Source organism: Dromiciops gliroides, chromosome 2 (assembly GCF_019393635.1).
Source record: "Dromiciops gliroides isolate mDroGli1 chromosome 2, mDroGli1.pri, whole genome shotgun sequence".
NCBI classification, from domain to species: Eukaryota; Metazoa; Chordata; class Mammalia; order Microbiotheria; family Microbiotheriidae; genus Dromiciops; species Dromiciops gliroides.
In genome coordinates this window covers 307,950,482-307,973,561 of record NC_057862.1, presented here as the reverse complement: position 1 = coordinate 307,973,561, position 23,080 = coordinate 307,950,482, and the positions used below count along the sequence as shown (strand labels likewise).

General features: G+C 48.9%; 2 protein-coding genes across 4 annotated transcripts in view; both read left to right on the top strand.

The window, feature by feature from the left end:
• Positions 1 to 1,552: 1,552 nt before the first annotated feature.
• MZB1 (marginal zone B and B1 cell specific protein) lies at positions 1,553 to 7,091 on the top strand. Its single transcript, XM_043988422.1, has 4 exons — positions 1,553 to 1,774; positions 4,114 to 4,235; positions 4,907 to 5,011; positions 6,488 to 7,091. The coding sequence occupies exons 1-4, from the start codon at positions 1,589 to 1,591 to the stop codon at positions 6,651 to 6,653; spliced, it is 579 nt and encodes a 192-aa protein (XP_043844357.1). The 5' UTR covers positions 1,553 to 1,588; the 3' UTR covers positions 6,654 to 7,091.
• Positions 7,092 to 11,640: 4,549 nt separating this feature from the next.
• SLC23A1 (solute carrier family 23 member 1) overlaps positions 11,641 to 23,080 on the top strand; it is a 36,423-nt gene continuing 24,983 nt past the window's right edge. For all 3 annotated transcript variants that reach the window (XM_043983669.1, XM_043983668.1, XM_043983670.1), the window contains exons 1-13: positions 11,641 to 11,771; positions 15,113 to 15,226; positions 16,013 to 16,170; positions 16,889 to 16,977; positions 17,142 to 17,209; positions 17,475 to 17,656; positions 18,260 to 18,380; positions 18,672 to 18,828; positions 19,245 to 19,392; positions 20,288 to 20,393; positions 20,561 to 20,690; positions 21,438 to 21,581; positions 22,616 to 22,711. In XM_043983669.1, coding sequence (XP_043839604.1) covers positions 11,736 to 11,771; positions 15,113 to 15,226; positions 16,013 to 16,170; positions 16,889 to 16,977; positions 17,142 to 17,209; positions 17,475 to 17,656; positions 18,260 to 18,380; positions 18,672 to 18,828; positions 19,245 to 19,392; positions 20,288 to 20,393; positions 20,561 to 20,690; positions 21,438 to 21,581; positions 22,616 to 22,711 — 1,549 coding nt within the window. In that variant the 5' untranslated portion in view covers positions 11,641 to 11,735. The remainder of the gene's footprint in view (positions 11,772 to 15,112; positions 15,227 to 16,012; positions 16,171 to 16,888; positions 16,978 to 17,141; positions 17,210 to 17,474; positions 17,657 to 18,259; positions 18,381 to 18,671; positions 18,829 to 19,244; positions 19,393 to 20,287; positions 20,394 to 20,560; positions 20,691 to 21,437; positions 21,582 to 22,615; positions 22,712 to 23,080) is intronic.

Here is a 23,080-nt window from a genome sequence, read left to right as displayed (position 1 = left end):
CTCTCCGTTTAGATGAGGAAACTGGAGTTCTAATGAGGGCAAGTGACTTGCCCAAAGTTATTAAGCAAGTTCTGCAGAGCCAGGCCTGCGATTCCAGGATCTTAGTTCAGGCCTCCAAAAGTGAGAGTTATTAGGCAGAAGTGAATGAGCATCATTGCCGAAAGGCCTCCCAAGGTTGTACCCATTAAGTGTTGCAAGGAGATGGGAAAGATGAGATGACCTCTTCTACAGGTCCTTCCCAGAGGGGCTCCGAGGCTGTGCTAGAAACCTTTAGAGACCAGCTGGGGGTTGTGACTGGGGAGTAGGATGAAGGGACAGGTTTCTGGGCATTTTAAAAAGTATCCCCTCCCTCTCTCGACTCCAGATCTGTGCCACTCCAATGAGAATTGCAACCACGTGAGCCCCAGGAACATCAAAAAGGGATGTAGAAGTTTAGTCTGGAGCATATATGTGAACAAAGGGCCAGGACTGGCCATGGGTTGGGGCAGGCTGTGGACAGGGCAAAGAGGAGCATAGTGTGTGTGTGTGTGTGTGTGTGTATGTGTGTGTTTTGGGGGTGTTAATGCGACATATGTGGCTTGTATACCTACTGCTTTTCCTGGTAAGAGATGTCTTTAGACAGGGGAGTTCCCCTCCCCTGAAACAGCTGGCTGCTGCTTTTTTTGTTGCAAAATTAAGCCTGATACTTTCCCCCTGACTCCTTAGGGCCCCTGCCCAGGGAGAGAAGCCCCTTGGGGAGAGTTCCTAGGCAAGGACAACCCAAATTAGATATCAGAGGTTCCTAGATCAGGCAATCTTTGCATCTGTTTCATGTGTTTGAAATAAAGTGTCCACCAATGGAACTGTGATCAGTAAACCAAAATATTGCATTCAGTCATCTTTTTTTTTTGGTACATTTCATCAACTCCTGTGCCCCTGAGGTTGTCATCCTGGCTACTAAAGAGAGGGTGCTCCCCAGGGATATAATCTTATACAAAAGGCAGATTCTGAAGGAGGAAAGAAGGAAGAGACATCTCCACTCACTCCTACCCATGGAGTGGTCTGAAACTGGGACCTCTAAGTTCAAAGAGCCATTCAACCTTTACATGACCTTGGAAACTTGGCTGAGGCCTTATCCCTCTCAGTTTTCTTCCTCCACAAAATGGAGATAAATTACATGGGCCTCATATTGAGGGGATGGGGTTGGAGGACCTTTAAGGAAAAAGAGTGGAAAATTGACTTTCAAGGGGCACCTAGGTGGCACAGTGGATAAAGCACTGGCCCTGGATTCGGGAGGACCTGAGTTCAAATCTGACCTCAGACACTTGACACTTCCTAGCTGTGTGACCCTGGGCAAGTCACTTAACCCTCATGGTCCCACAAAAAAAAAAAAAGGAAGAAAGAAAGAAAAATTGGCTTTCAAGGCCCACCACAATCTGAGGGAGGAGTGGGAGGGATTGAGTCAACTGATAGGATGCAGGGTGTACTGATACAAACAGGTGGCATGCCCCCATTGGTTTAAGCTGGCTCTTATTTCCACCTGGTTTCCTCCCCCCAAATGTGCCCACAACCCAGTCTCTACAGAGCCCTGACCCACCACTGAGAGGCAATGAGGCTTCTGCTGTTGTTGCTGTCACTGACTGGCTGGGGGCCCCCAGGGAGCCTTGGAGAGGGGATCCCCCAAGAAACCATTCCACTCTCAGCCACATCCCCTCATTTTGATGAAGAAGAGAAATACTCAACCCATATGCCCCAACATCTTCGCTGTGATGCCTGCCAGATCATTTCTTACCAGGTAAGAAGGCCTCCCAGCCCCATCTCCAGACCCTCACCCAGAGGTTCCCCTGAATCCCACACTAAAGACCAAAGTTTGGGGAGCACAGCTATGTGGGTACACATTTCAGGGTATGCCCTGGAGAATAGGGCTCCAGAAAGGCACAAGGTTAGATATGTCCCCTTCCATAGGCCAAGATGCTGTCATGTGTCCTGGTACCCTGTTGGCTTAAGTTGTTTGAATTGTTCCCTCCCCATAGTCTCATAGTTACGTGCTGGGGCAGCTAGGTAGCGCAGTGGATAGAGCACTGGCCCTGGAGTCAGGAGTAACTTGAGTTCAAATCTGGCCTCAGACACTTAACACTTACTAGCTGTGTAACCCTAGGCAAGTCACTTAACCCCAATTGCCTCACTAAAAACAAAAACAAAACAAAACAAACAAAAAAAGAAAAAACATAGTTACATGCCTCAGTTTATTCTTCTTCCGGACCTAGGAGTAGATGCATGTAACATAAATGCAAAAGGGTTTTAGAGTCTCAAGTAAACTCTAAAGGAGGAGGGTGGCTGAGATAGTTCAGATGGGTTTTCTCTTTTGAGATTTTTGGCTTTTGGGAGGTGGTGTTTTGTTTTTGGATGAGGGCAATTCTTAGATTTTTTTTTTTGAGCTGTACAGGCCTAGGGGGAGGGGGAAGGGCCACGTGCTTATATGTGTGATACGTGTCACTAAGAGCTTGTCCCTTGCCTTGGGGGCCCTACCAGCACCTGGCATTTTCCTCCTCCCGCATCTGGGCCTTTTCCTGTTACGATCCCTCCGGGGTTTAGAATGCCCCATGCAAATTAGCCGGTGTTTCAGAGCACAGGGCAGATGGCCTTGGGGAAAGTGAGGAATGATCCCCTAGAGCCTAGGTCACCCCCAGCATTTGGTGACTGAGTTAAAGCCTAGTGCCTCTCACCCTCCCTCCCATATCCTACCAGTCAGAATCTCGGCCCTTGGGGAAAACCCCTGCAACCAAAACTAGGGTCTCTGCATCTTCAACTGAGCAGCTCCTGGGGAGAGAGGGAGTCCATCCTCCTCTTCCCTAATCACTTCTCCCCCACTGCCCTTCTGGCCAGGGGCCAGACTCCCTCTCTGTTCCCTTCTTCCCTGTGTATGGAGCAAACTGCCTCAGTTTACCCAAATAACTCGAGGAGACCACCAAGTCAAGCAGAAACAGATTTATTACATTCCCATAGGAATGGACAAGTTCAATACCTGAACCTCGCCAGCTAATACATGCCTTTACCTTATATAGGAATGTTGGTCAGAGGGGAAGTCCCCACGCACACTAGGTCGAGCTCACAATCTAACATCCAATCCTGTCTCACCCAGGGTGTGTATTCAGCTCATGATCAATGTATGGAGACATGCATACGTGTTCCAGGAGCAAGGGGAAAAAGGGGAGGGGGAACAAGGTCAAACCAAAGGAAGAGGAAACAGGGGAGTGACAGTCAGATGTTTCAGATCTCACAGTTCCCACTGACTCCCCTCTCCCGGCCCCTGTCTCTAAAGATATTCAACCTGAATAACAGGAAGAGTCACTCAGGTGCTTCAGCATTGTTAAGGATGACAGGGTTAAAATTTATCTTCAGCTATGTTGGGAAGTCAAAGAAATAGAATAAAGAATAAAAGAATAACACATTGTTGGGACCCTAGGGTCAAGGCGATTCTGCTCTGAGAAAAAGAGACATGTCACTTAACATCTGGTCTCAACTCAATTGCTGCATCCTGTGCCAAGCCCCGTCCTTTCTTCTTGAGTCCCGAGTATTGAATTGGTGGGCTAACTCCCTGACCCACTGACTGGGGGGTTCTGACACATGATGGATTGCAGACAAAACTAATATGTAGCTGACAAGTGGGGAGACTGAGCAGAAGTAAAAATACTGTTAATTGGCAATAAAACTTAAAGGAGACAGTGAGAATTTGACAAGCAATAAACGTCTAAACTATACTGGGGCAGGGCTGGGTACCTTCCAGACCCCATCCTCAGAGTTTAATCTGACTCAAATCCATAATCATATCATACACCTGTTTACTGCCAATACCACTCCAGGGCCTAAAAGCTGGGGACCAAGGGGTAGGCGAGGCCAGGAACACATCCTTTACAGGTGCTTTCTGAGACATAGATCGGCCCCACCCCACCCCACCCCAGAGCTATACTTAGCCCAAAACCGTCCCAAGGGGCCAGCTGTTGGGGGAACTAGGAACCTTCTCTTGTAAACACTAATTGCCTTCACCGCTCTCTGGGTTCCGAGTCCTTCCTCCTCCCTTTCCCAGCTTTCAGATGCTGACTCCAAAGTTAGTAATTGTCTCCCCTGTTTCAGATGTGGAAGCATCTTAGCGAAGTGGAGACCAAGCAGCAGAGTCATAGGGCCAAGGGGGCTTCTCTGAGTGAGTCTGAGTACACCGATGTCCTGGAGAAAGCTTGTTCTCAGAGCTGGAAGAAGTGAGTTACCCTTGAGCCATCCAAAGTCATACTTTCCCTATCCCTCTTGGAATCCTCGAACCTTTCCAGAAGGGGGAAGAAAGGGAAGACATTGCCGCAAGGGAATGAGGGTGAGATGCTAGGATGGTAGGAGTAGGGGTGGGGGGGGGTGGGGGGGTAGAGTTCCTAAAAATGGATTGTCAAGGGGCAGCTAGGTGGTGCAGTGGATAGAGAACCGGCCCTGGATTCAGGAGGACCTGAGTTCAAATCCAACATCAGACACATGACACTAGCTGTGTGACCCTGGGCAAGTCACTTAACCCTCATTGCCCTGCAAAAAAAAAAAAAAGGATTGTCAGATCTCCCTTCTTAATGATGCCCACCAACACACACACACACACACACACACACACACACACACACACACACACTGACTTCTGCCAGCTCTGTAGTCTATAACCTGACTTCCCTTATGCAGAGGTACTTGTGGTATTAACTCAATCCCCTAAACGGATGTGGCTAGTCTTGAGCACTGCCATACTGAAACACAAGAAAAAAAGCAGCTCCAGGGGAGTTAACAAGCTGTTTGGGGGATATGGACCCCCAGGATGCACCCCCTTCTTACAGCACTCCTCATCCTACCCCCTTCTAACACTTGTTCTCTCCCTCCTCATGATAACCTCTGACACCAGTTACGGGGTGCACGAAGTAAACAAGGTGAAACGCTTTGTTGGCCCGGGGCTGGAAAACTCGGTGGGCATCAGTGTGATGATGACTGGAGGCCCATGGCCAGGCAGGTAATGACCCCAATTAGGGGGCAGGGAAAAGCAGCAAATAGGTCTATTTACTAAACAAGACAAACTGTTTTTCAAGCATTTATAATGTGGGTTCTAGGGAGTTCGAAAGCTTAGATAAGTCAGGATCCCCGAGCTCAATGAGAGGAAAAAGACACCAAGCCAGGTAGCTAGATTCCAGAATATTCCACAACTAGTTTGCTAGGAAGGCACAAAACAAAGTACTATGGGACATCTGAAAAGGAAGAGCACTAGGGGAAAGATTCCTGGAGAGGTTGGAATTTGGATTGTGCTTCAAAGCCTAGCTTCTTAAATGTGGGTCGCAACCCCAAATGGGGTTGTGTAACTGAATGTGGGGGTTGTGAAAAATTTGGCAACAGTAAAAGGTTATGTATGCCTGTTTTAGGTACCTGTATACCCTGGGGTCACATAAAAATTTCTCAGGCAAAAAGGGGTCAAGAGTGGGAAAAGTTTAAGAAGCCCTGATTTAAAGGATAGGATGGAATAGATTCATCAGGCAAAGAGGACGTTCCAGACCTGAGAACACAGGTTCTGTTGGGCAATGAAGAATGGTCCAGGCTGACTTTGTGGAGGGGAATGAGATAAGAAAAGAGGGTGGCACTAGATTGTGCAGGGCCTTGAATGCCAGGCAAAGGAATTTGAACCCCACTCTGGAGAGACTGAGCAGGAATGAGACGACCAGTTCTAGAGGGAGAGGAGCTTGGACCTGTGATTTCATCAACATAGAGAACTCTCAGATGAGGAAATGGTCTGTAACAATAGGTTTGAGGCAGCTAGGTGGCGCAGTGGATAGAGCACCGGCCCTGGAGTCAGGAGTACCTGAGTTCAAATCCAACCTCAGAACATTGACACTTACTAGCTGTGTGACCCTGGGCAAGTCACTTAACCCCAATTGCCTCACCAAAAAAAAAAAAAAGAGAGAGAGAAAAACAATATAGATTAGCATCTTCCTTGTAACTCATAGTCTTAGAGAATTGCCTAGAACACTGAGTGGCTAAGTAACTTAGTCAGGATCATGCAGCCTTCTCTGAGGGAAGTTCCAATAGGTGGTAGGAGAAGCAAGGGGTGGGAGGTCGGGGTAAATGAGGAAGGACTCAAGCACACCAGAGGGCTTTTTCTATGGAAGCTTAAGTATTCCTCCCTCACAGAAGCAGATTCCTCAAATTGTCAGAGCTAGGAGGAATCTCACAGAAACTTACAGATGGAGAAGTTGAGGCCAAGGGAAGGGCAGCACTGGTTACACGCCGCCTTTGGAAAAGCCAGAGCTAGGACCCAGACATCTTTCCCTTCAGTTCAGAGCCCTCCCTGTGCCACACGATCCCTTTTGTTTGCTCCCCTGCAGAACGAGGACAAAAGGCCAAGGGAGTTATTTGGGACCTAGCAGATGGGAAGGACGTGGAGGAAGGGTTATGGTGTAGGGCCCTTCCACCCACCGTCCCTGCTCCCCCTACCTTGCAGGCTCTTCAAGATGTGCCACAACTACCTGGGAGAGCTTGGCGAAGATCAGCTGTATAGAGAATACAGGCAAGGGGGCCGAGGGGCCTTGGAGCGGCTGTTGTGCCGAGGGACCTGTCCCGAAGAGGAAGCACCTGGCCAGGGGGGCTTCCTCCAGAAGGAACTTTAGCCTTTCCTCATTCAGGAGAGAGGTCTTTGTGGACCTAGGATGTGCCAGATAGGCTTCTGGTCCAGCTGACCCCTGGGAATACCTTCAATTTGCAAAATCCACAGAAGCCTCGTTTCTGGGAGCCAACTCCATCCTTGGCTCTGCCTGGAATGAAGGCCCTACAAAGTGAGGGGTCAGGGAGCAATCTCTCCTGAGTCCCTGTTGGAGGATCAGAGAAGTCAGAACTGTATCTTAGACTTCTTTCCTGATCTGTGAATGAGAGATCATATCTCTCCCCCTTGTCCTCCTTCCCTCCCCTTCCCCCTTCTTCATCCCCTTCTTCCTCCTTCTCTTCTCTCCTTAAAAGTATCCTGACTCCAGTCCCTAATGGGGGAGGGGCAGGCGGGGGAGGATGTTTTGGGGTCTTGGAGCTATACTGTGCTATTATCATCTGGCCCACCAGGGGTCAATAAAATAGAATGTCCTCTTTCCATTTTCTTCCATGATTGTCCAAGAATTGTAAAAGTACTCAGAAAGAGGCAGTTAGGTGGTGCAGTGGATAGAGCACTGGCCCTGGATTCAGGAGGACCTGAGTTCAAATCTGGCCTCAGACACTTAACACTTATTAGCTGTGTGACCCTGGGCAAGTCACTTAACCCCCATTGCCCAGAAAAAAAAAAAAGAAATTAAAAAAAAAAAAAGCACTCAGGAGGACTCAAGGGCAGCTAGGTGGCACAGTGAATAGAGCGCCGGCCCTGGAATCAGGAGTACCTGAGTTCAAATTTGGCCTCAGACACTTGACACTTACTAGCTGTGTGACCCTGGGCAAGTCACTTAACCCCAATTGCCTCACCAAAAAAACAAAACAAAAACAGAAGGACTCAAACTTTCATCCACATTTCCTTATTGATGCTGAGATTTAGAGTACCCTCCTACCCAATGCTTTTCAGAAGTGGGCAAGAGATATGAATGGATTCCACAGAACCTAGAACTGGCCAGTTTTCAAAATCTGCGCCAACCTGATCTTTCCCTGGAGAGTACACTGGGATGGGGTGGAAAGATTATGGCTCAGATGCCTGGGCACAGGAGTTGGGATGTGCCAGGGGAGGGCTTGTGCCAAATGCCACGTTCTCGGCATCTCAGCGTTGCCCTTCAATGATCCTTTGGGCTTCTCATATAGACGGCTGGAGTTCCCTTCGCCGTGGAAAAGAAATTAAGGCTACCCAGTCTCTGTGGCTCTGATTCCCAGGGTCTTTCCCCCTATGCCAAAGAAAGAAGCTGATCTTGTAAAACAGAATTCTGTCATGGAGCCATTGTGAGTGGGACCAGAATTAAAAGTGTGAACAGTTAAAGAAAAGCTTCCCTGGAGAAGGTGGCCCTTGAAAAACAGGTGGGATTTGAACAGGCAGAGTGGGGATGGGAGGACATTCCAGCTGGGGAGGGTAACATTGGTGGTTTCCTCTCTGTGTGTGTGTGTGTGTGTGTGTGTGTGTGTGTGTGTGTGTGGTGGGGGGAGGGGGCTGAAAGAGGAGCATTGGTCTGGGACAGATTCATTCCGAATTACCCCTGGTATTCCATGATCTTGAAACACTCTCCCACTCATCACTGAGATCTGTCAGACCACATAACCAGCCTCAGAACTTCTCCATAGACTCTCCCCACCCCAAGCCTCCCTTACCTAGGGGGCAGACATGATGCCCCTTGGGGATGGCGAAGTCTTGGGCTAGTTGTCACCCACACCTTCCTAACCCTGAGCAGCCCAAAGGGAACTCCTAGACTGGGGCAGGTAGGCAGAGATTTCTGCCACAAACCAGCCAACCTGTGCCCAGGGGTTACAGCCGTTGCTGTTTCTCTCCTTGAGGAAAGGGTGCTTAGGATAGTTGTCACACCAAGATGCACTTCCCGGACATTTATTCTACTGGCCCCTGAGGGTGTCAGTGAGACTTTTTCCAGGAGCAGGTTAGGGGCTTCATCTATATTTGATCCTTCAGCCAGTTAAGGAAGGGAGATAGCAGGGAAGGGGGTTAGGGAAGGAGAAGAGATCACACAGAATCTGGCCCATATATACCTGAGAAGACCACCCACAGCTCCAGCTTATGGGGGAATTGCTCCTAACCCAGGGGTTTAGGGAAGTGGAGGGCAGGAGTGTAAAGGTCATCTAACCATGAGCGGCTAACTGTGCATGGGGTAAGCACATCACTAGGGCTGTGCAGTCACCATGTCATATGATTTAGAGCAGGAAGAAACACTAGAGATGATCGATCTTAGTCTGACCCTCTCATTTTACAGTTGAGGAAACTAAAGCCCACAGAGGTAAAATGACTTGGCCAAGGTCACAGAGGTAGGAAGTAGAGCTGATAACTTTGCTAGTGACAGGGCTAGAGTCGAGGGAACTTTTCAAGTTTTAAGGTGCACTTTCTTGGGTGAGCCTCCTCCTAGGGGCAGATACCAGAACTGCTAGTCAAGCCGATTCCATCACCCTAGCTACTATCCCTCCCAGTCACAGAGGTGAGTCAGCTGGGGGCTTTCCTAGTACCTGCTTAAATTCCCTCTGGCTAGCACTCACACTCATGATTATGGATTGTGCGCGTGTGTGCACAGACACAGACACACAGACACATCCTGTTCCTGAGCCTGCCCTGGGCCCTTCCTTTCCTGGTTGACACCCCAAAAGAGAATATTTACCTCCCCCTCCTTCCCCCCTACCCCCCACAAGCCTAATCAAAAGTCAGCAATCAAAACTTAGAAAAATGTGAGAAGCATTCTGGGGGTCAAGAAGCTGTTAAAGATCACAATGAGGTCATGAGAGAGAGAGAGAGAGAGATCTGGTCTATGAGGAGGCAGTGGAGGTTAGTAAAGGGTGGGGGCAGGATGGGGAGGTGGGGGTGGAAGGGGAAGTATAATGTGGCATATACAAACATACATCTCTACAGTCCTACACGCTTGGAGAACTGGTCCGACTGCTTTGGGGCAGCTGAAGCAAATCTGGTGGAGGGAGCCAGCTTTGACAGGGGGATCAGCCAGCAGACAGATGAATGAAGCTGCTACTTGACTGGGGAGCTGCCTTCCCTCTGACCCCTTTATGGAGGCCCTGGCCCTGGGGGTGGCGAAACAGACTTGGGTCATTCCTCTGGGCTTTGGGGGTTCAGTTGAGCAGGGGAAGGGGAGGGGAGGTTGCAGGGTCATGCCTCCCTAAACTGGGGAATCAGCATGGAGGAAACATTCCCATGGTCGTTTCCTTCCTGTCCCCCTGCCTCAGTGGGCTAGATTGTCAAGAAGAGAATTAGAGAGGTAGATCTAGGTGACCCCAACTATCTAATTTCTTGTGCTTGGGATTCCCTAAACCTTTCCCCCAAAGAGCTTCATCAATCTCCATCTACCCTAACCCAGCCCCTGCCAACTTGCCTTTTCTGTCTCCTTCTGCTTTCATGGCCCCTGGCTTCATGGGAGACAAAATATCTGACACCCTCTCCTTCCCCGACCCCCAACCCAGGACAAGGCATATTTGGAGCTGAAGAAGCGCTGGTCCCTCTTGTTCACTCAGTGACCTCTAGGTTTCCCTTGGGGAAAAGCTGGAAAGGGAAGAAAGGGGAAGTGAGTCCCCCTGACCTCTATGGACAAGAAGAACCATCATCACTGTTGGTTATTTATCTCATCTGACCTTCCCCAAGAGCCCTGTGGAGGGGGCAGGGAGGAGCTTAGAATCTCCCCTTGCTAAATCAGGAATCTCATACAGTGAATGGCTTAAGGTCACACTGCCAGACAAGACTGGATCTCTGAATCCCACTCCATGTCTAAATCCTCTAAGTTTATGAAGAGCAGCCTATGCTCATTACAAAAGCTAGGAAGACCGGGATTCAAATCCAGCCTCAGACACTTCCTAGTTATATGACCCTGGGGCAAATCACTTAACCAATCTTTGCCTCACTTTCTTCATCTGCAGAATGGGGATACTAATAGTTCTCATCCACCAGGTACATTGTGAGTATTAAATGAGATCCTACCTGTGAGAAACTTTTAGCAAAACTTAAAGTGATATATGATTTAAAGTGCCATATCTAGCTAATGTTAGCCCCAGAAAGGACCTGAAATACTATTTTGTTCAACCCCCTCATTTTACAAATGAGGAAACTGAGGCCTAAAGAAAGGGAAGTGACTGACCCAAGGTCACACGGATAAGTGGCCAAGACAAAGCTTGAGTCAAAAGTTCTCCTGACAAGTGCTCTTAACACTAATTTTACTAGAACCCAGGTCTACTGACCTGTGATCAAGTTGTCTGTCCATCACTGTCTCTCCTAAGGCACATAAAATTTTTTTTTTCATTTCCTCTTTGACAATTCCTTAATCTGAAGTTTGGGGTTTTTTTTATTGTTTTCTCTCACAACTAGCTGATATGGGAATTCTTCCATGACTACTCATGTATAACTTATTTTGAATTGTTTGAGTTCTTGTGGGTGGGGAGTGGGAATGGAGGGGGGAAAAGAAGTTGGAACACAAAGGTTTTTTTTAAAATCGATGTTAAAATTTTGTTTTTGCATATATTTTGGAAAATAAAATTCTATTCAGAATAAAAAAAGAAAACAGAGGAGAAACAATTCTTGGGGGGCTAGGAATCCCATCCTCCCCTTCCAAGTTTCCTCTCCCCGGGTCCCCCTTTCTGCGTAGCACAGCTTGCCAAGGCCTTATGTGGTTAAGAGACTATCCTGAGTTCCTTCAGGGACAGGGAACAGGTTTATTTATTTACCTTCCTGTCTCCGTCGGCATCTTTCACACAGAAAGTATTCCATAAATGTTTGGTGACTGAATGAATGAGTCCAGAGGTTCCCACCCTGCCCCCTCTTCCTGCCTAACGGGACCTGGAGCTTTGACCTGGGCAGGTGGGACCAAGGGACATGACCTTTGCCAGGGTACACCCAGCAGGGGAGTTAATACGTTACCTCCCCCTGGGCTCCACTTTCGCAATCTCTGGACTTGGGGCTCTAGTTACAGATTTACTCCTGAACAATGTCTCTGATGTTTGGACTAAAGTCCTCCTAGCTATACAGGTGTTCCTATGCTTTCTCTTTCCTGTCCCCAGGCACCTCCCAGCCCTGCATCCAAAGGATGGGGACCCAGGTGGACCACACAGCTCAAGGCCAGGTACCAGGGGGCCAGAGAGAGACAGGATAGGGGGACTGGGGTGGGGGGAGGGGTAGTACAGGAGAAGGGAATAATTGTTATTGTCTCCTCACCTACTTTCTCCTCCCTAGCTAGGGAGGACACAGTACTGACTGCACTTGGGAGGCTGGGAAGGACATCAATTTTCAGGGGAGGCAAGGGGTGTGGGGGGCAGGGGAAAGAGGGGTGTCCCTGCCACTTATGAAGAAGCCCCGGTATTGCTGGGGGAGGGTTAGAAAGGCCTCTTGGGAAGGTAGACACTGAGAGGGAAATGGGAGAAAAGGGGAGATGGGGGGAGGGCTGCAGCAGATCCTAACCACCTCCTACCCCCCACCTTAAATCTGCTCCTACATGAAGATTCCTTAAAACCAATGGAAGAGTCTCAGGTACAGCGGGAGTGCAGGGCTACACTGGGAGAGTGAGTCCTGAATCCAGAGGCTGCACCCTATCCTCAGCAAAGGCTCTGCCTCCGCTTCCCCTTTGGCCTCCTCTCACTGAACTTGGCTGCGCTCTCCTCTCCTGCCCCGACCAGGTTGACACAGGGTGTTGATAGGGCCCTGGACACAGGCCTTTTCTCTGTGGGCTGCCTGGGCAACCTTAGGCATTTGGAGATTTAGATAACTTGGCCTTGTCATTGTTTCCTGAACTTTGGAGGAAGAAATGGAATGCCTGGGGACTGCTCTTTCTGGGCAGAGAACAAACCCCTAGTGGACCCAGCTGAACAATCAATAAGTATTTAGGTTCTGCTGTGCCTACTGAGTTCCAGACACTGTTCCAGGTCCTGGGGTGAAGTAGCCCATGCCCTGGAGGAACTTATAGTCTAGTTAGGGGAGATACAGAGAGAGACAGAGACAGAGAGAGAAACAGAGAGACAGACAGAGACAGAAACAGAGAAACAGAGACAAAGAGAGAGAGACAGAGACAGAAACAGAGACAGAGAGAGACAGAGACAAAGAGACAGAGACAGAGAAACAGAGACAGAGAGACAGACAGAGACAGAGACAAAGAGACAGAGACAGAGAAACAGAGACAGAGAGACAGACAGAAACAGAGAAACAGAGACACAGAGAGAAACAGAGACAGAGAGACAGACACAGAGAGACAGAAACAGAGAGACAAAGACAGAAAGAGACAGAGACAGACAGATACAGAGACACACAGAGAGAGAAACAGAGACAGAGAGAGACAGAGACAAAGAGACACAGAAACAGAGAAAGAGAGACAGAGACAGAGATACAAAGACAGAGAGAGACAGAGAGAGAGATGAAATAAAAACAAGGTGATTTTTGGAGGGCACTACTAGCATTTGGGGAAATTAGGAAAGACCTCAGGTGGAAAGTATAGGAGCTGAAACTTGAAAGAAACCAGGGAGAAAGCCGGAGGAGAGAGGAAAGGGCTTTCCAGGTATGGGGGACAACCAGTGCAAAGATATTGGAGGTGGGAGATAGATTAGGAACAGTAAAAAGACCAGTTTGACAAGATGATAGTATCAGTGCAGGAATATATAATAAAAGTGGAAAGGTGGGATGGGACCAAGAATGGTATTAATTTCTAGACAGAAGCTTGTTGTTTGTTTGTTTATTTGTTTCTGAGGTATCAAGGAGACAGTGGAGCTTACTGGGTAATGTGGTCAGGCTTGTGCTTTAGAAAAATCACTTTGGCAACTGTGAGGAGAGTGGAGTGGTTCGGTAAGACCAGTTAAGAGACATTTGAATAGTACAGGAAAGATGTCAAGAAGGACCAGGCTGGGCTGGTCTCTATGTGAGTACAGAGAAGGGAGCAGATGGGAAAGATGCCACAGAGGCAGAAATGACAAACCTTGGCAGCTGATAGGCCCCGTGGGACGAATGAGGATGAGGAGCTGAAGATAAGGCTGAGGGAAGAAAGCTGGGTGACTGAGAGGACACTGAAGTCCTCAATGGAAAAGGAGAAATGTTTTCAGACATGTAGGTTTGAGGGGAAAGATGAATTCAGTGTTGGACATCCTGAATTTGAAATATCTACGGGAAGTCCAATTTGCAATGTCCAGCCAGCAGCTGGTGAAGAGGGACTAGAGCTCAGGGAAAAGACCCCCAGTCATCCTTATTTCCACTCTCTGCTTCCTAGGTTTCTGGGGCAAATGTAGGCACAAGGAGAGAATCCAAAGACCTTACTCCTCTCTCATGATCATTATAATTGTATTTTAAACTTCCTAATGTGTTTCTGCATCCCTTTTTTTTTTTTGTGGGGCAATGGGGGTTAAGTGACTTGCCCAGGGTCACACAGCTAGTAAGTGTCAAGTGTCTGAGGCCAGATTTGAACTCAGGTACTCCTGAATCCAGGGCCGGTGCTTTATCCACTGCGCCACCTAGCTGCCCCATTCTGCATCCCTTTTAATGAGTACAAGGCTCTTTTGAGATATAGGGCATGGATTGTTCTTTCAGTTTACATAAAGAGAAATTGAGTCCCAGTTAAGTGAATACCCTTGTCCAAGGTCACAGGAGTTATCTGGAGAAGGGAGCAGAACTTAGGAATGAGAGGTGGTGTAGTACTGTGCTGAGAGCCAGAAAGACCTGGATTCGAATTGGACAATTACTATGACTGTGGGGAAATCACTTGATTTCTCCCGGCCTCAGTTTCCTCAGTGGTAAAATGGAGGGGTTGGATTTGATGACCTCAAAGGACCTTTTGAACTCTAAATCTCTGACCCTGTGATACTGTCTCTTGTTCCAACTCCTCCATGCCAAGCTCCTCCCTTCCTCTGTCTTGCCCCTAGTTTAGAAGCTGAAATCCCCTCTTTGGTGGAATGGAGATATGTTACCCCTCACCCCCCCTCATCCCACCCCCAAGACCCTATCAGTACTATTCCCACACCCACAGAGAGGATCTGGGAGAGGGAGCAAGGTGAGAGACCTGCAAACTTGCTTCCCAATTTGGATCCCTAGTGGAGGGCTGGGAGATAGTCTAGTGGCCCTACTAGGCCTGGCTGCTTGGGGCATGGGGGGATTTGGCTGTGGTAAGGAGCTAACCGTCTCCAGAGAGCAGGACAATCTGATGCATCAGCAAGAAACTGATAGGAGACTGATCACAGGTCGACAAAGGACAAGATTACTGGCAAAATTCCAGGAATGATGGGAGGGAACATCCCAGAGAAAGAGGGACCAGGGTGTGGTGGTGAAGATTGAGTTGGAAAGCTGGTTGGGAGCACAAGTTCATGGATGAGAGAGACCACTGGGCTTTGGGAGGGAGGAAGTGATAGACTTTGCCTGGCTCACCCTACGTCCCCAATCCAACCCCACCCAGCCCTAGTGGAAATCTCACTCCCCACCCCCACTTGCCAACAGGAGACTGAGGGCCCCACCCACTCCAGGGCACCCCCAGAGGACCCCAAGATAGACATGCTCTACACAATCGAGGATGTGCCCCCCTGGTACCTGTGCACTCTCCTGGGATTCCAGGTAACCCCTCTAGCTCTCTTGTCTCCGCTACCAATTCCAAGGGTGTAATATGATTTGAAGGAAATTTATTAAGCACCTACTGTGTGTAAGGCACTACTAAAGGTCACAGGATCATCGTTTTTGAGCTAAAAGAGACCTCAGGAAGTAGAAAATTAAAGATGGGGTTATTGGTTCTCAAGGAGAGGTTACAGGGGCAGAAGGTGTATTAGTACTCTGCAGGAACACTTACTACTCCACTAAATGAATGTTTTGTATGTAAGTGTGGGGAGTACCGATACATAGGTGAGCACTTGGGGTCCTCAATCTCTGCCCATATCTACAGGCAATAATGGTAAATAAAGAGCCTGAGAATAGTCTCTGTTAGTATGGGTATTTTGATCCAGTAACTATTCTGCTCTCTGCCACCTCAGGTGAAGATTACCTCCTATAAATCTTATAAATCCTCTGTTGTACTGTTTCTTCATCTGTACTATGGGCAGAATGGTATCCAGACCCTCCCTGGTTTGCAAAAACAAGGGCCATAGAATTTAGAGCTAGAAGGACCCTTGAATATAGTTCAATTCTCTCATTTTACAGATGAGGAAACTGAGACCCACCGAGGTTAAGTGACTTGCCCAAGGTCACACAGGGAATAAGTAGCAGAGTTGGGATTCAGACCTGAGGTGCTCTGAGTCCATATACAGTGGTGCTTTTTGCCCCTACACCATGGCTGCCCTGAGGCTTGCTCTGAGGAGGTTGGGGAGTGGAGTGGATGGGCTGGCTTCATGGTCTCTACTCTCCCCCCAGCACTACCTGACCTGTTTCAGTGGCACCATTGCTGTTCCCTTTCTCCTTGCTGATGCTCTGTGTGTGGGCAGGGATCAGTACATGGTCAGTCAGCTGATTGGCACCATCTTCACCTGTGTGGGCATCACCACCCTCATCCAGACTACTCTGGGCATCCGGTGAGAGTCTCCCCCAGCTTCCAGTCCCCCCCCACCCCCACACACGCTCACTCCAAGGATTGGCCCAAGTAGGACAAGGGATACTAATCAGGGGGAAGAGGGTGTAGGGGTGAGGGTCAATCGATCGATCAACACACATTTATTAGGTGTCTACTGTGTGCCAGACCCTGTGGTAGGCACTGGGAATACAAGTACAAGCTCCCAAGGAGTTTACTTTCCAACTGAGTATTCTACCCAGGGTTCTCTGTTCTGAGAGATTCTAGGAAGAAGATGCTATGGCCTCCTTTGGACATCCATTAAGCTGCCCTTCTAGTTGGCAAATTCTTCCCATTATATATATGTCTGTCCCCAGTCCCTCCTCATGCTGAGGGCCCAGACACCAGGAAGGTCCCATATTGACATATACTCAGTCTCTCTCTTCTGCTCTATTTGTCTCTCCCCTTCTGACTCTCAATCTCTCTTTTACCTGAATGTTTCTCTCTCTTCCTCCCTGTGTCTCTCTGTTTCTATCTCTGTCTGTCTTTGTCTCTCTGTCTGTCTGTCTGTCTGTCTCCTCCACCTTCCCTTCCTCTCTCTCTGCTCACATCTGTGTCTCTGTCTACCTGTGTCTCTGTCTCTGTCTGTCTGTCTCCTCCACCTTCCCCTCCTCTCTCTCTGCTTGCATCTGTCTCTGTCTGCCTGTGTCTCTGGTCTCTTTCTATCTGTTTCTCCCTCACAGGCTACCCCTGTTTCAAGCAAGTGCCTTTGCCTTCTTGGTCCCAGCCAAAGCTATCCTGTCCTTGGACAAATGGAAATGTCCCCCAGAAGGTGGGGACCACCGAGGAGTGAGAGGGGCTGGGGAGGGAGAGGGGAAGGAGAGGGGCAAGGGCGACTGCTTGCAAGCCGCTCCATTCTAGCAGAGGGGACACGAGTCAAGCCTTTGTCAGAATTTCCTCTCCCTCTGTTTCCCTTTCTCTGTTTCTGTTCCTCAGAGGAGATCTATGGTAACTGGAGTTTACCCCTGAACACATCACATATTTGGTACCCACGAATGAGAGAGGTGAGTGTCATAGGGTGAGGGGTAAATGTGTGTCACACTCAAGGCACAAAGGGGAACTGATTAGAACAATGAAAATGAAGCCCAGTTTCAGGGAAATTTCTTAGGAATCAGAAGTAGGAAAAGCAGAGGTGGGGGTGAGGGGAGGGACAGCTAATATCTCAGCAAGGTCTGGCCAGGGAAGGCAAGGAGGAGCAGAAGAAAACTTCCAACTCTTCCCCTTGAGTTGATCCAACAATTTTCTGCCACAACCCAATCCTGCCCACAGATCCAGGGGGCAATCATGGTGTCCAGCACAATAGAGGTGATGATTGGGCTTCTGGGGCTGCCAGGAGCCTTGCTCAGCTACATCGGGCCCCTCACAGTCACCCCCACTGTCTCCCTCATTGGTCTCTCCGTCTTCCAAGCTGCTGGAGATCGGGCTGGATCACACTGGGGCATATCAACCTTGTGAGTGTCCTGGACCCCAATGCCTTCTTTCCTTTCTAACATCCCCCCTCCCAAGTCTTTCTCCTCCCTATCTCCCTGAGCCTCAGTCACTTCCTCTTGCCCCACACCCCGCAAAAAAACCAAGAAACCTCTACCACTCTCTCTTCTCAGAGTAGACTCAGAGACTCATATAATGTTCAAGCCAGGAAGAGTCTTAGGAGTTATGTAGTCCCACCCCATCACTTCATAGGTAAACAGAGGCCCATTGGAGAAGTCATGTGACTAAGGGGACAAGGCTAGTTACCAGAAGAGGCAGCGTCAGAGCCTCTCTTGACTTCCACTGTGGGGTTCTTTTCACTGAACCATGATGCACTTCTCTGCCCCTACCTCAGAACTGCCCCTCCCTCCTCCCCCAGCCTCTCTCCATCCTGGGCCATTGGATTCGGAGTGGGAGGTACTGCGTTCGAATCCCACTGGTGCCACTTACCACTTGTGTTACCTTAGACAAGTCATCTCTCTGTGTCTCCATTTCCTCATTTGGAAAATGAGGAAGCTGGACTGGTTGATCTCTAAGGTACTTTAGCAGTCTATAATCCTATGGTCTACGTGGCCCTCTGCCTCCAGCTGCATTCTTCTGATCATCCTCTTCTCCCAATATCTCCGAAATGTCACCTTCCGCCTGCCTGGCTACAAATGGGGCAAAGGCTTCACTCTCTTCCGGATCCAGATCTTCAAAATGTTTCCTGTGAGGATGCCAGAGCTGGGCAAGGGGTGGCATGGGGCCCTGGGCTAGAAGGGGGCCTGGGACTGGCCGAAAGAAGGGTGAGGAGAATCCCTCCCTGGGGTTGGGAGAGTCCTTTCCAGGAAGTTTGGAGGCTCAGAGGGAATTCCTTCAAGGGCTGAAGTGCTCAGGCCTCCGCCTCAGGAAGGTGGAAGGAGAGACTCTAGACTCGGGAGCTGAGGGGCAAGGCCTCCCCTTGCCCCTTCCTCCGGGGTCTGCTCACTCCTGTGGCCCTCTTGTCCTCTCCTCCGAAAGATCGTCCTAGCCATCATGACTGTTTGGCTCCTCTGCTACATCCTGACACTGACTAACGTGTTTCCCGTTGACCCGGATACCTACGGCTTCCGGGCTCGGACAGATGCCCGAGGGGAGATCATGTCCATTTCACCCTGGCTCCGCCTACCCTACCCCTGTGAGTAAACCGTGTAGCAGGACCGAGCCAGCAGACCTGGTTTTGGGTCCTTCCTCCATGTCAGAAGCCAGGCGGGGCCTTGGAAAAAAAGAAATCAGGCTCAAGGCCTAAGAAACCAGTTGGTGGCTGTGAAAGTGTTGGAATATTCTCTCTGATCCCATATCTGGGGGGCCTAGGAAGCCCTTGAATGTTGGCTAAGAGCAGAGTAGAAAGGGTTCTAAGGCATGGGGAGAAGGGAGCATCTTGGGGCAGGGTGAGGGCTACAGAAGGGTTTAGAAAATGCACATTTTTCAGCCAAATCCATCCTTTCTGATGCTGGGATAACCTTGGGATTTCCAAGATGGGTGTCCCTTGGGACAGGGGCAGTTGTTGAGTTTTTCTTCATGTGTCCATCCCCCACAACTGGTCCCTCACAGGTCAATGGGGCCTCCCCACTGTGACTGCAGCTGCTGTTTTGGGCATGTTCAGTGCCACATTGGCAGGCATCATCGAGTCTATTGGCGATTACTATGCTTGTGCCCGACTGGCTGGGGCCCCTCCACCCCCTGTTCATGCCATCAACAGGTATGATTTCATCATGTGTGCCAAGTAGGTGACCAATCTACTCTCGGTCAGGCTCTGCCCTCCTCCCCCACCTCAAAGAGTTAAGCTTTGATTGGTATGGAATGGGGCTCATGACAGTATGGTAGCAGAAAATGACCTGGCCTCGGAGGCCTGAGTTCTGGTTCCAGTTTGGCCCCTCACTCACCAGAAACCTCATTTGATTAACTTCGCCTTTCAGAGTCTGTTTCCTTATCTATCAAAGGGGAAATACCTGTCTTGCCATGCCCTTCCTCATAGTGTTGCAGGATGAATCCCGTAGGATTGACATAAAAAGCACTTTAAAAAGTACAAATATTGGGGCAGCTAGGTGGCACAGTGGATAGAGCACTGGCCCTGGAATCAGGAGGACCTAAGTTCAAATCCGACCTGAGACACTTGACACTTACTAGCTGTATGACCCTGGGAAAGTCACTTAACCCCAAATTGCCTCATACACCCCCCTCACAAAAAAAGTACAAATACTTGAAGGATCTTTGCTTGGAACAATGCGGGATCCACTGGTATAGATCAGAAGGGCACCCGGTCCCAGAATGGCCTTAGCAGAGAATCTTCATTTACTATTGCCAAAAAGATCCCCATCCTTGTGGTCAGTCTGGTGTCAAGCCTCTCCAGAATTACTTAGCTAGGCTGGTCTTCAGAGGACAGGAGGACGGGCAGACAGACTAACACCAGACCTGTACCCAGAGCTCGGTAGGATCCTGCCATGTCTTGGGTTTCAGCAGCATAGGCCAAGGTCACCTCCCCGCCATGAGGAAACATTGGGAGAGGACTATAGTGCAAGCAAAAGAATAAATAAAATACTGCATGAATTAAGAAATTATTATATTGCTCATTTCTCCCTTGGTACATTTTCTAGGGGAATCTTTACTGAGGGCATCTGCTGCATCATTGCTGGGCTGCTAGGGACTGGTAATGGCTCCACTTCCTCTAGCCCCAACATCGGTGTCCTGGGCATCACCAAGGTACCAAGAGCCAAGACCGGTTCTTCTGTGTTCTTTCATTTCCCATTTTACTTCTCTCTCCCAACCCAGTTTCGGGCTCTTGTCCCCAAAACCATCCCCTTCCAGGCGTTGCTCGGTCCTGGCTCTCTCAGTTTGTGGCTGATTCCACCCGATCCTCTCTTCCATAGGTGGGGAGCCGAAGGGTGGTCCAGTATGGGGCAGGTATCATGCTGATTCTGGGAACCATTGGCAAGTTCACAGCTCTCTTTGCTTCCCTCCCTGACCCTATCCTGGGTGGCATGTTCTGCACTCTTTTTGGTGAGTCCTAAAGTAGAGATTATTTTATATCTGTTCTTTCCTTCCTCACTGATGCCCACCCCTCTCTATCTCCTAATGCTTTCTCTTTAACTTGAAAGCAGTACCTCTTGAGGCCCCAAGGTGGCACTGTGGATATAGCACCGGCCCAGGAGTCAGGAGGACCTGAGTTCAAATATGAACTTAAAACACTTACTATCTGTGTAACGCTGGGCAAATCACTTAACCCTGATTGCCTCCACACACAAAAAGTAGCACCTCCTAATTTAGAACATGTAAATGGTTAGAATTTGGGGAAGGGAGTGGCAGGGGTAAGGTTAGAGTCTAGGATAAGAAAAGGCAGGACCCTGTCTGTTGCCCTTTGAGTAGTGAGAGAGAATAGGTCGAGTCCCTGCCCTTAGGGAACTCCCAGTCTAAAAGAAGAGACCAGGATATGCCAAATATAATAATTCTCCAAGTTCATGAGAAGGTGAAGGGGTGGGGAGGGGGTGGCCCAACAAGTCGATAATTACTGGTTTAGTCTAAGAATGGTCACAGTCAACTGGAGACTTCTTAAAGAGTGTCTTTTTTGAGTTGTGACTAAGTAATTGGAGGGGGGAAATTGGGATTCAGAGGGAAGAGTATAGGAGAGCAGGCAGAAAGGGGGTGAGCACTCCTATCCCTGGAAGGAAACTTCTGGGCTCTGAGGCACTCCTTCCCTATCTCCACCCAGATTTGTGTCTCTTTGACTGAATAGTTGTTTCTTCTCAGGGATGATCACAGCAGTGGGCCTGTCCAATCTTCAGTTTATTGATATGAATTCTTCCCGAAACCTCTTTGTCCTGGGATTTTCCATGTTCTTTGGCCTGACACTGCCTAACTACCTGGATTCCAACCCCAGTGCCATCAACACAGGTGCCTCATTTTCAACTCCTTACCTCCTCCCCCGTCTCTGTCTGTCTTAGTCTGTTCACCATCTATTTCTTTATATGTCTGTCAGGTGTACCTAGGGATGAGGAATGAGGTGAGGTCAGGGAAACAGGGCCTAACAAAGTATTGAACTCTCAGGCTATGAAAATCTTGGACCAGATAGTTATTCCTCTCCGTTCCTCCACTCCCTGACCCTCCCAAGGTGCAAAGAGAGGAGAAAGGGAGTACTGGGTGTTGTGGTAGAAAAAGTGGTGGACTTTGGATCACAGGACCTGGATTCAGCTGCAGACAGTGTGCTTTCTTATGTGACTTTGGGCAAAGTAGTCACCTTCTCTGGGCCTTGATTTCCTCATTTGTAAATCAAAGGTGTAGGTAATCACTACTGTCCTTTCTTCCTCTAAATACTAGGATTCTATGAAACCCAAGTACTGCTTGAGTATATTGTCTTACTAATGGAAGGGTGGGCAGCTAGGTGTCCAAGTGGATAGAGTGCTGGGCCTCATCTTTCTGAGTTCAAATATGGCCTCAGATACTTACTAGCTGTGTGACCCTGGGCAAGTCACTTAACTTTGCCTCAGTTTCCTCATCTGCAAAATGAGTAAAAGAAGGAAATGGCAAACTACTCTAGTATCCTTGCCAAGAAAACCCCAAATGGGATCACAGAGAGTTGGACACAACTGAAACAACTGAATAACAACAAAAGGATAGGGTGTAGTTGGCAATTGTTGGGAGGCTGGAACTTTCTTTTTTTGTGGGGCAATGAGGGTTAAGTGACTTGCTCAGGGTCACACAGCTAGTAAGTGTCAAGTGTCTGAGGCCGGATTTGAACTCAGCTCCTGAATCCAGAGTCAGTGCTTGATATCCACTTGGAACTTTTTAAAAGGGAAAAAGAAGAGTCCTTCCCTGGACAGCTGGGTTAGGGGTAATCACAGCCTTGGAGGGTGGGCTGGCTAAGCTGACCTTAAGAGTCCCAGTATATCAAAGTGCACAGAATTTAAATTCTGTGTCCCCTTCTGTAGGTATTCCTGAAGTGGACCAGATCTTGACTGTGCTGCTAACTACGGAGATGTTTGTAGGTGGCTGTCTGGCCTTTATCTTGGATAACACTGTCCCAGGTATGACTCACCCATTGGCCCCCAAGGGATAATGAAGGAGGGGGATGGAGGAGGGAAGGATAGAAGTCCTGGAATCTTGGAGTTGGATTCTCTTATTTTTAGAGTGTATTCCCAAGGTTTCTCATGCAACACCTTTCTATACCTTCCTCTGTAAGAGAAGAGACTGAATGAGATGGTTCTTGAAAGCCTCTTCCATGATTCTACAAACAGTTATTAAAAGCATATTCATGGGGCAGCTAGGTGGCGCAGTGGATACAGCACCGGCCCTGGAGTCAGGAGGACCTGAGTTCAAATTCCGCCTCAGACACTTAACACTTACTAGCTGTGTGACCCTGGGCAAGTCACAACTCCAATTGCCACACACACACA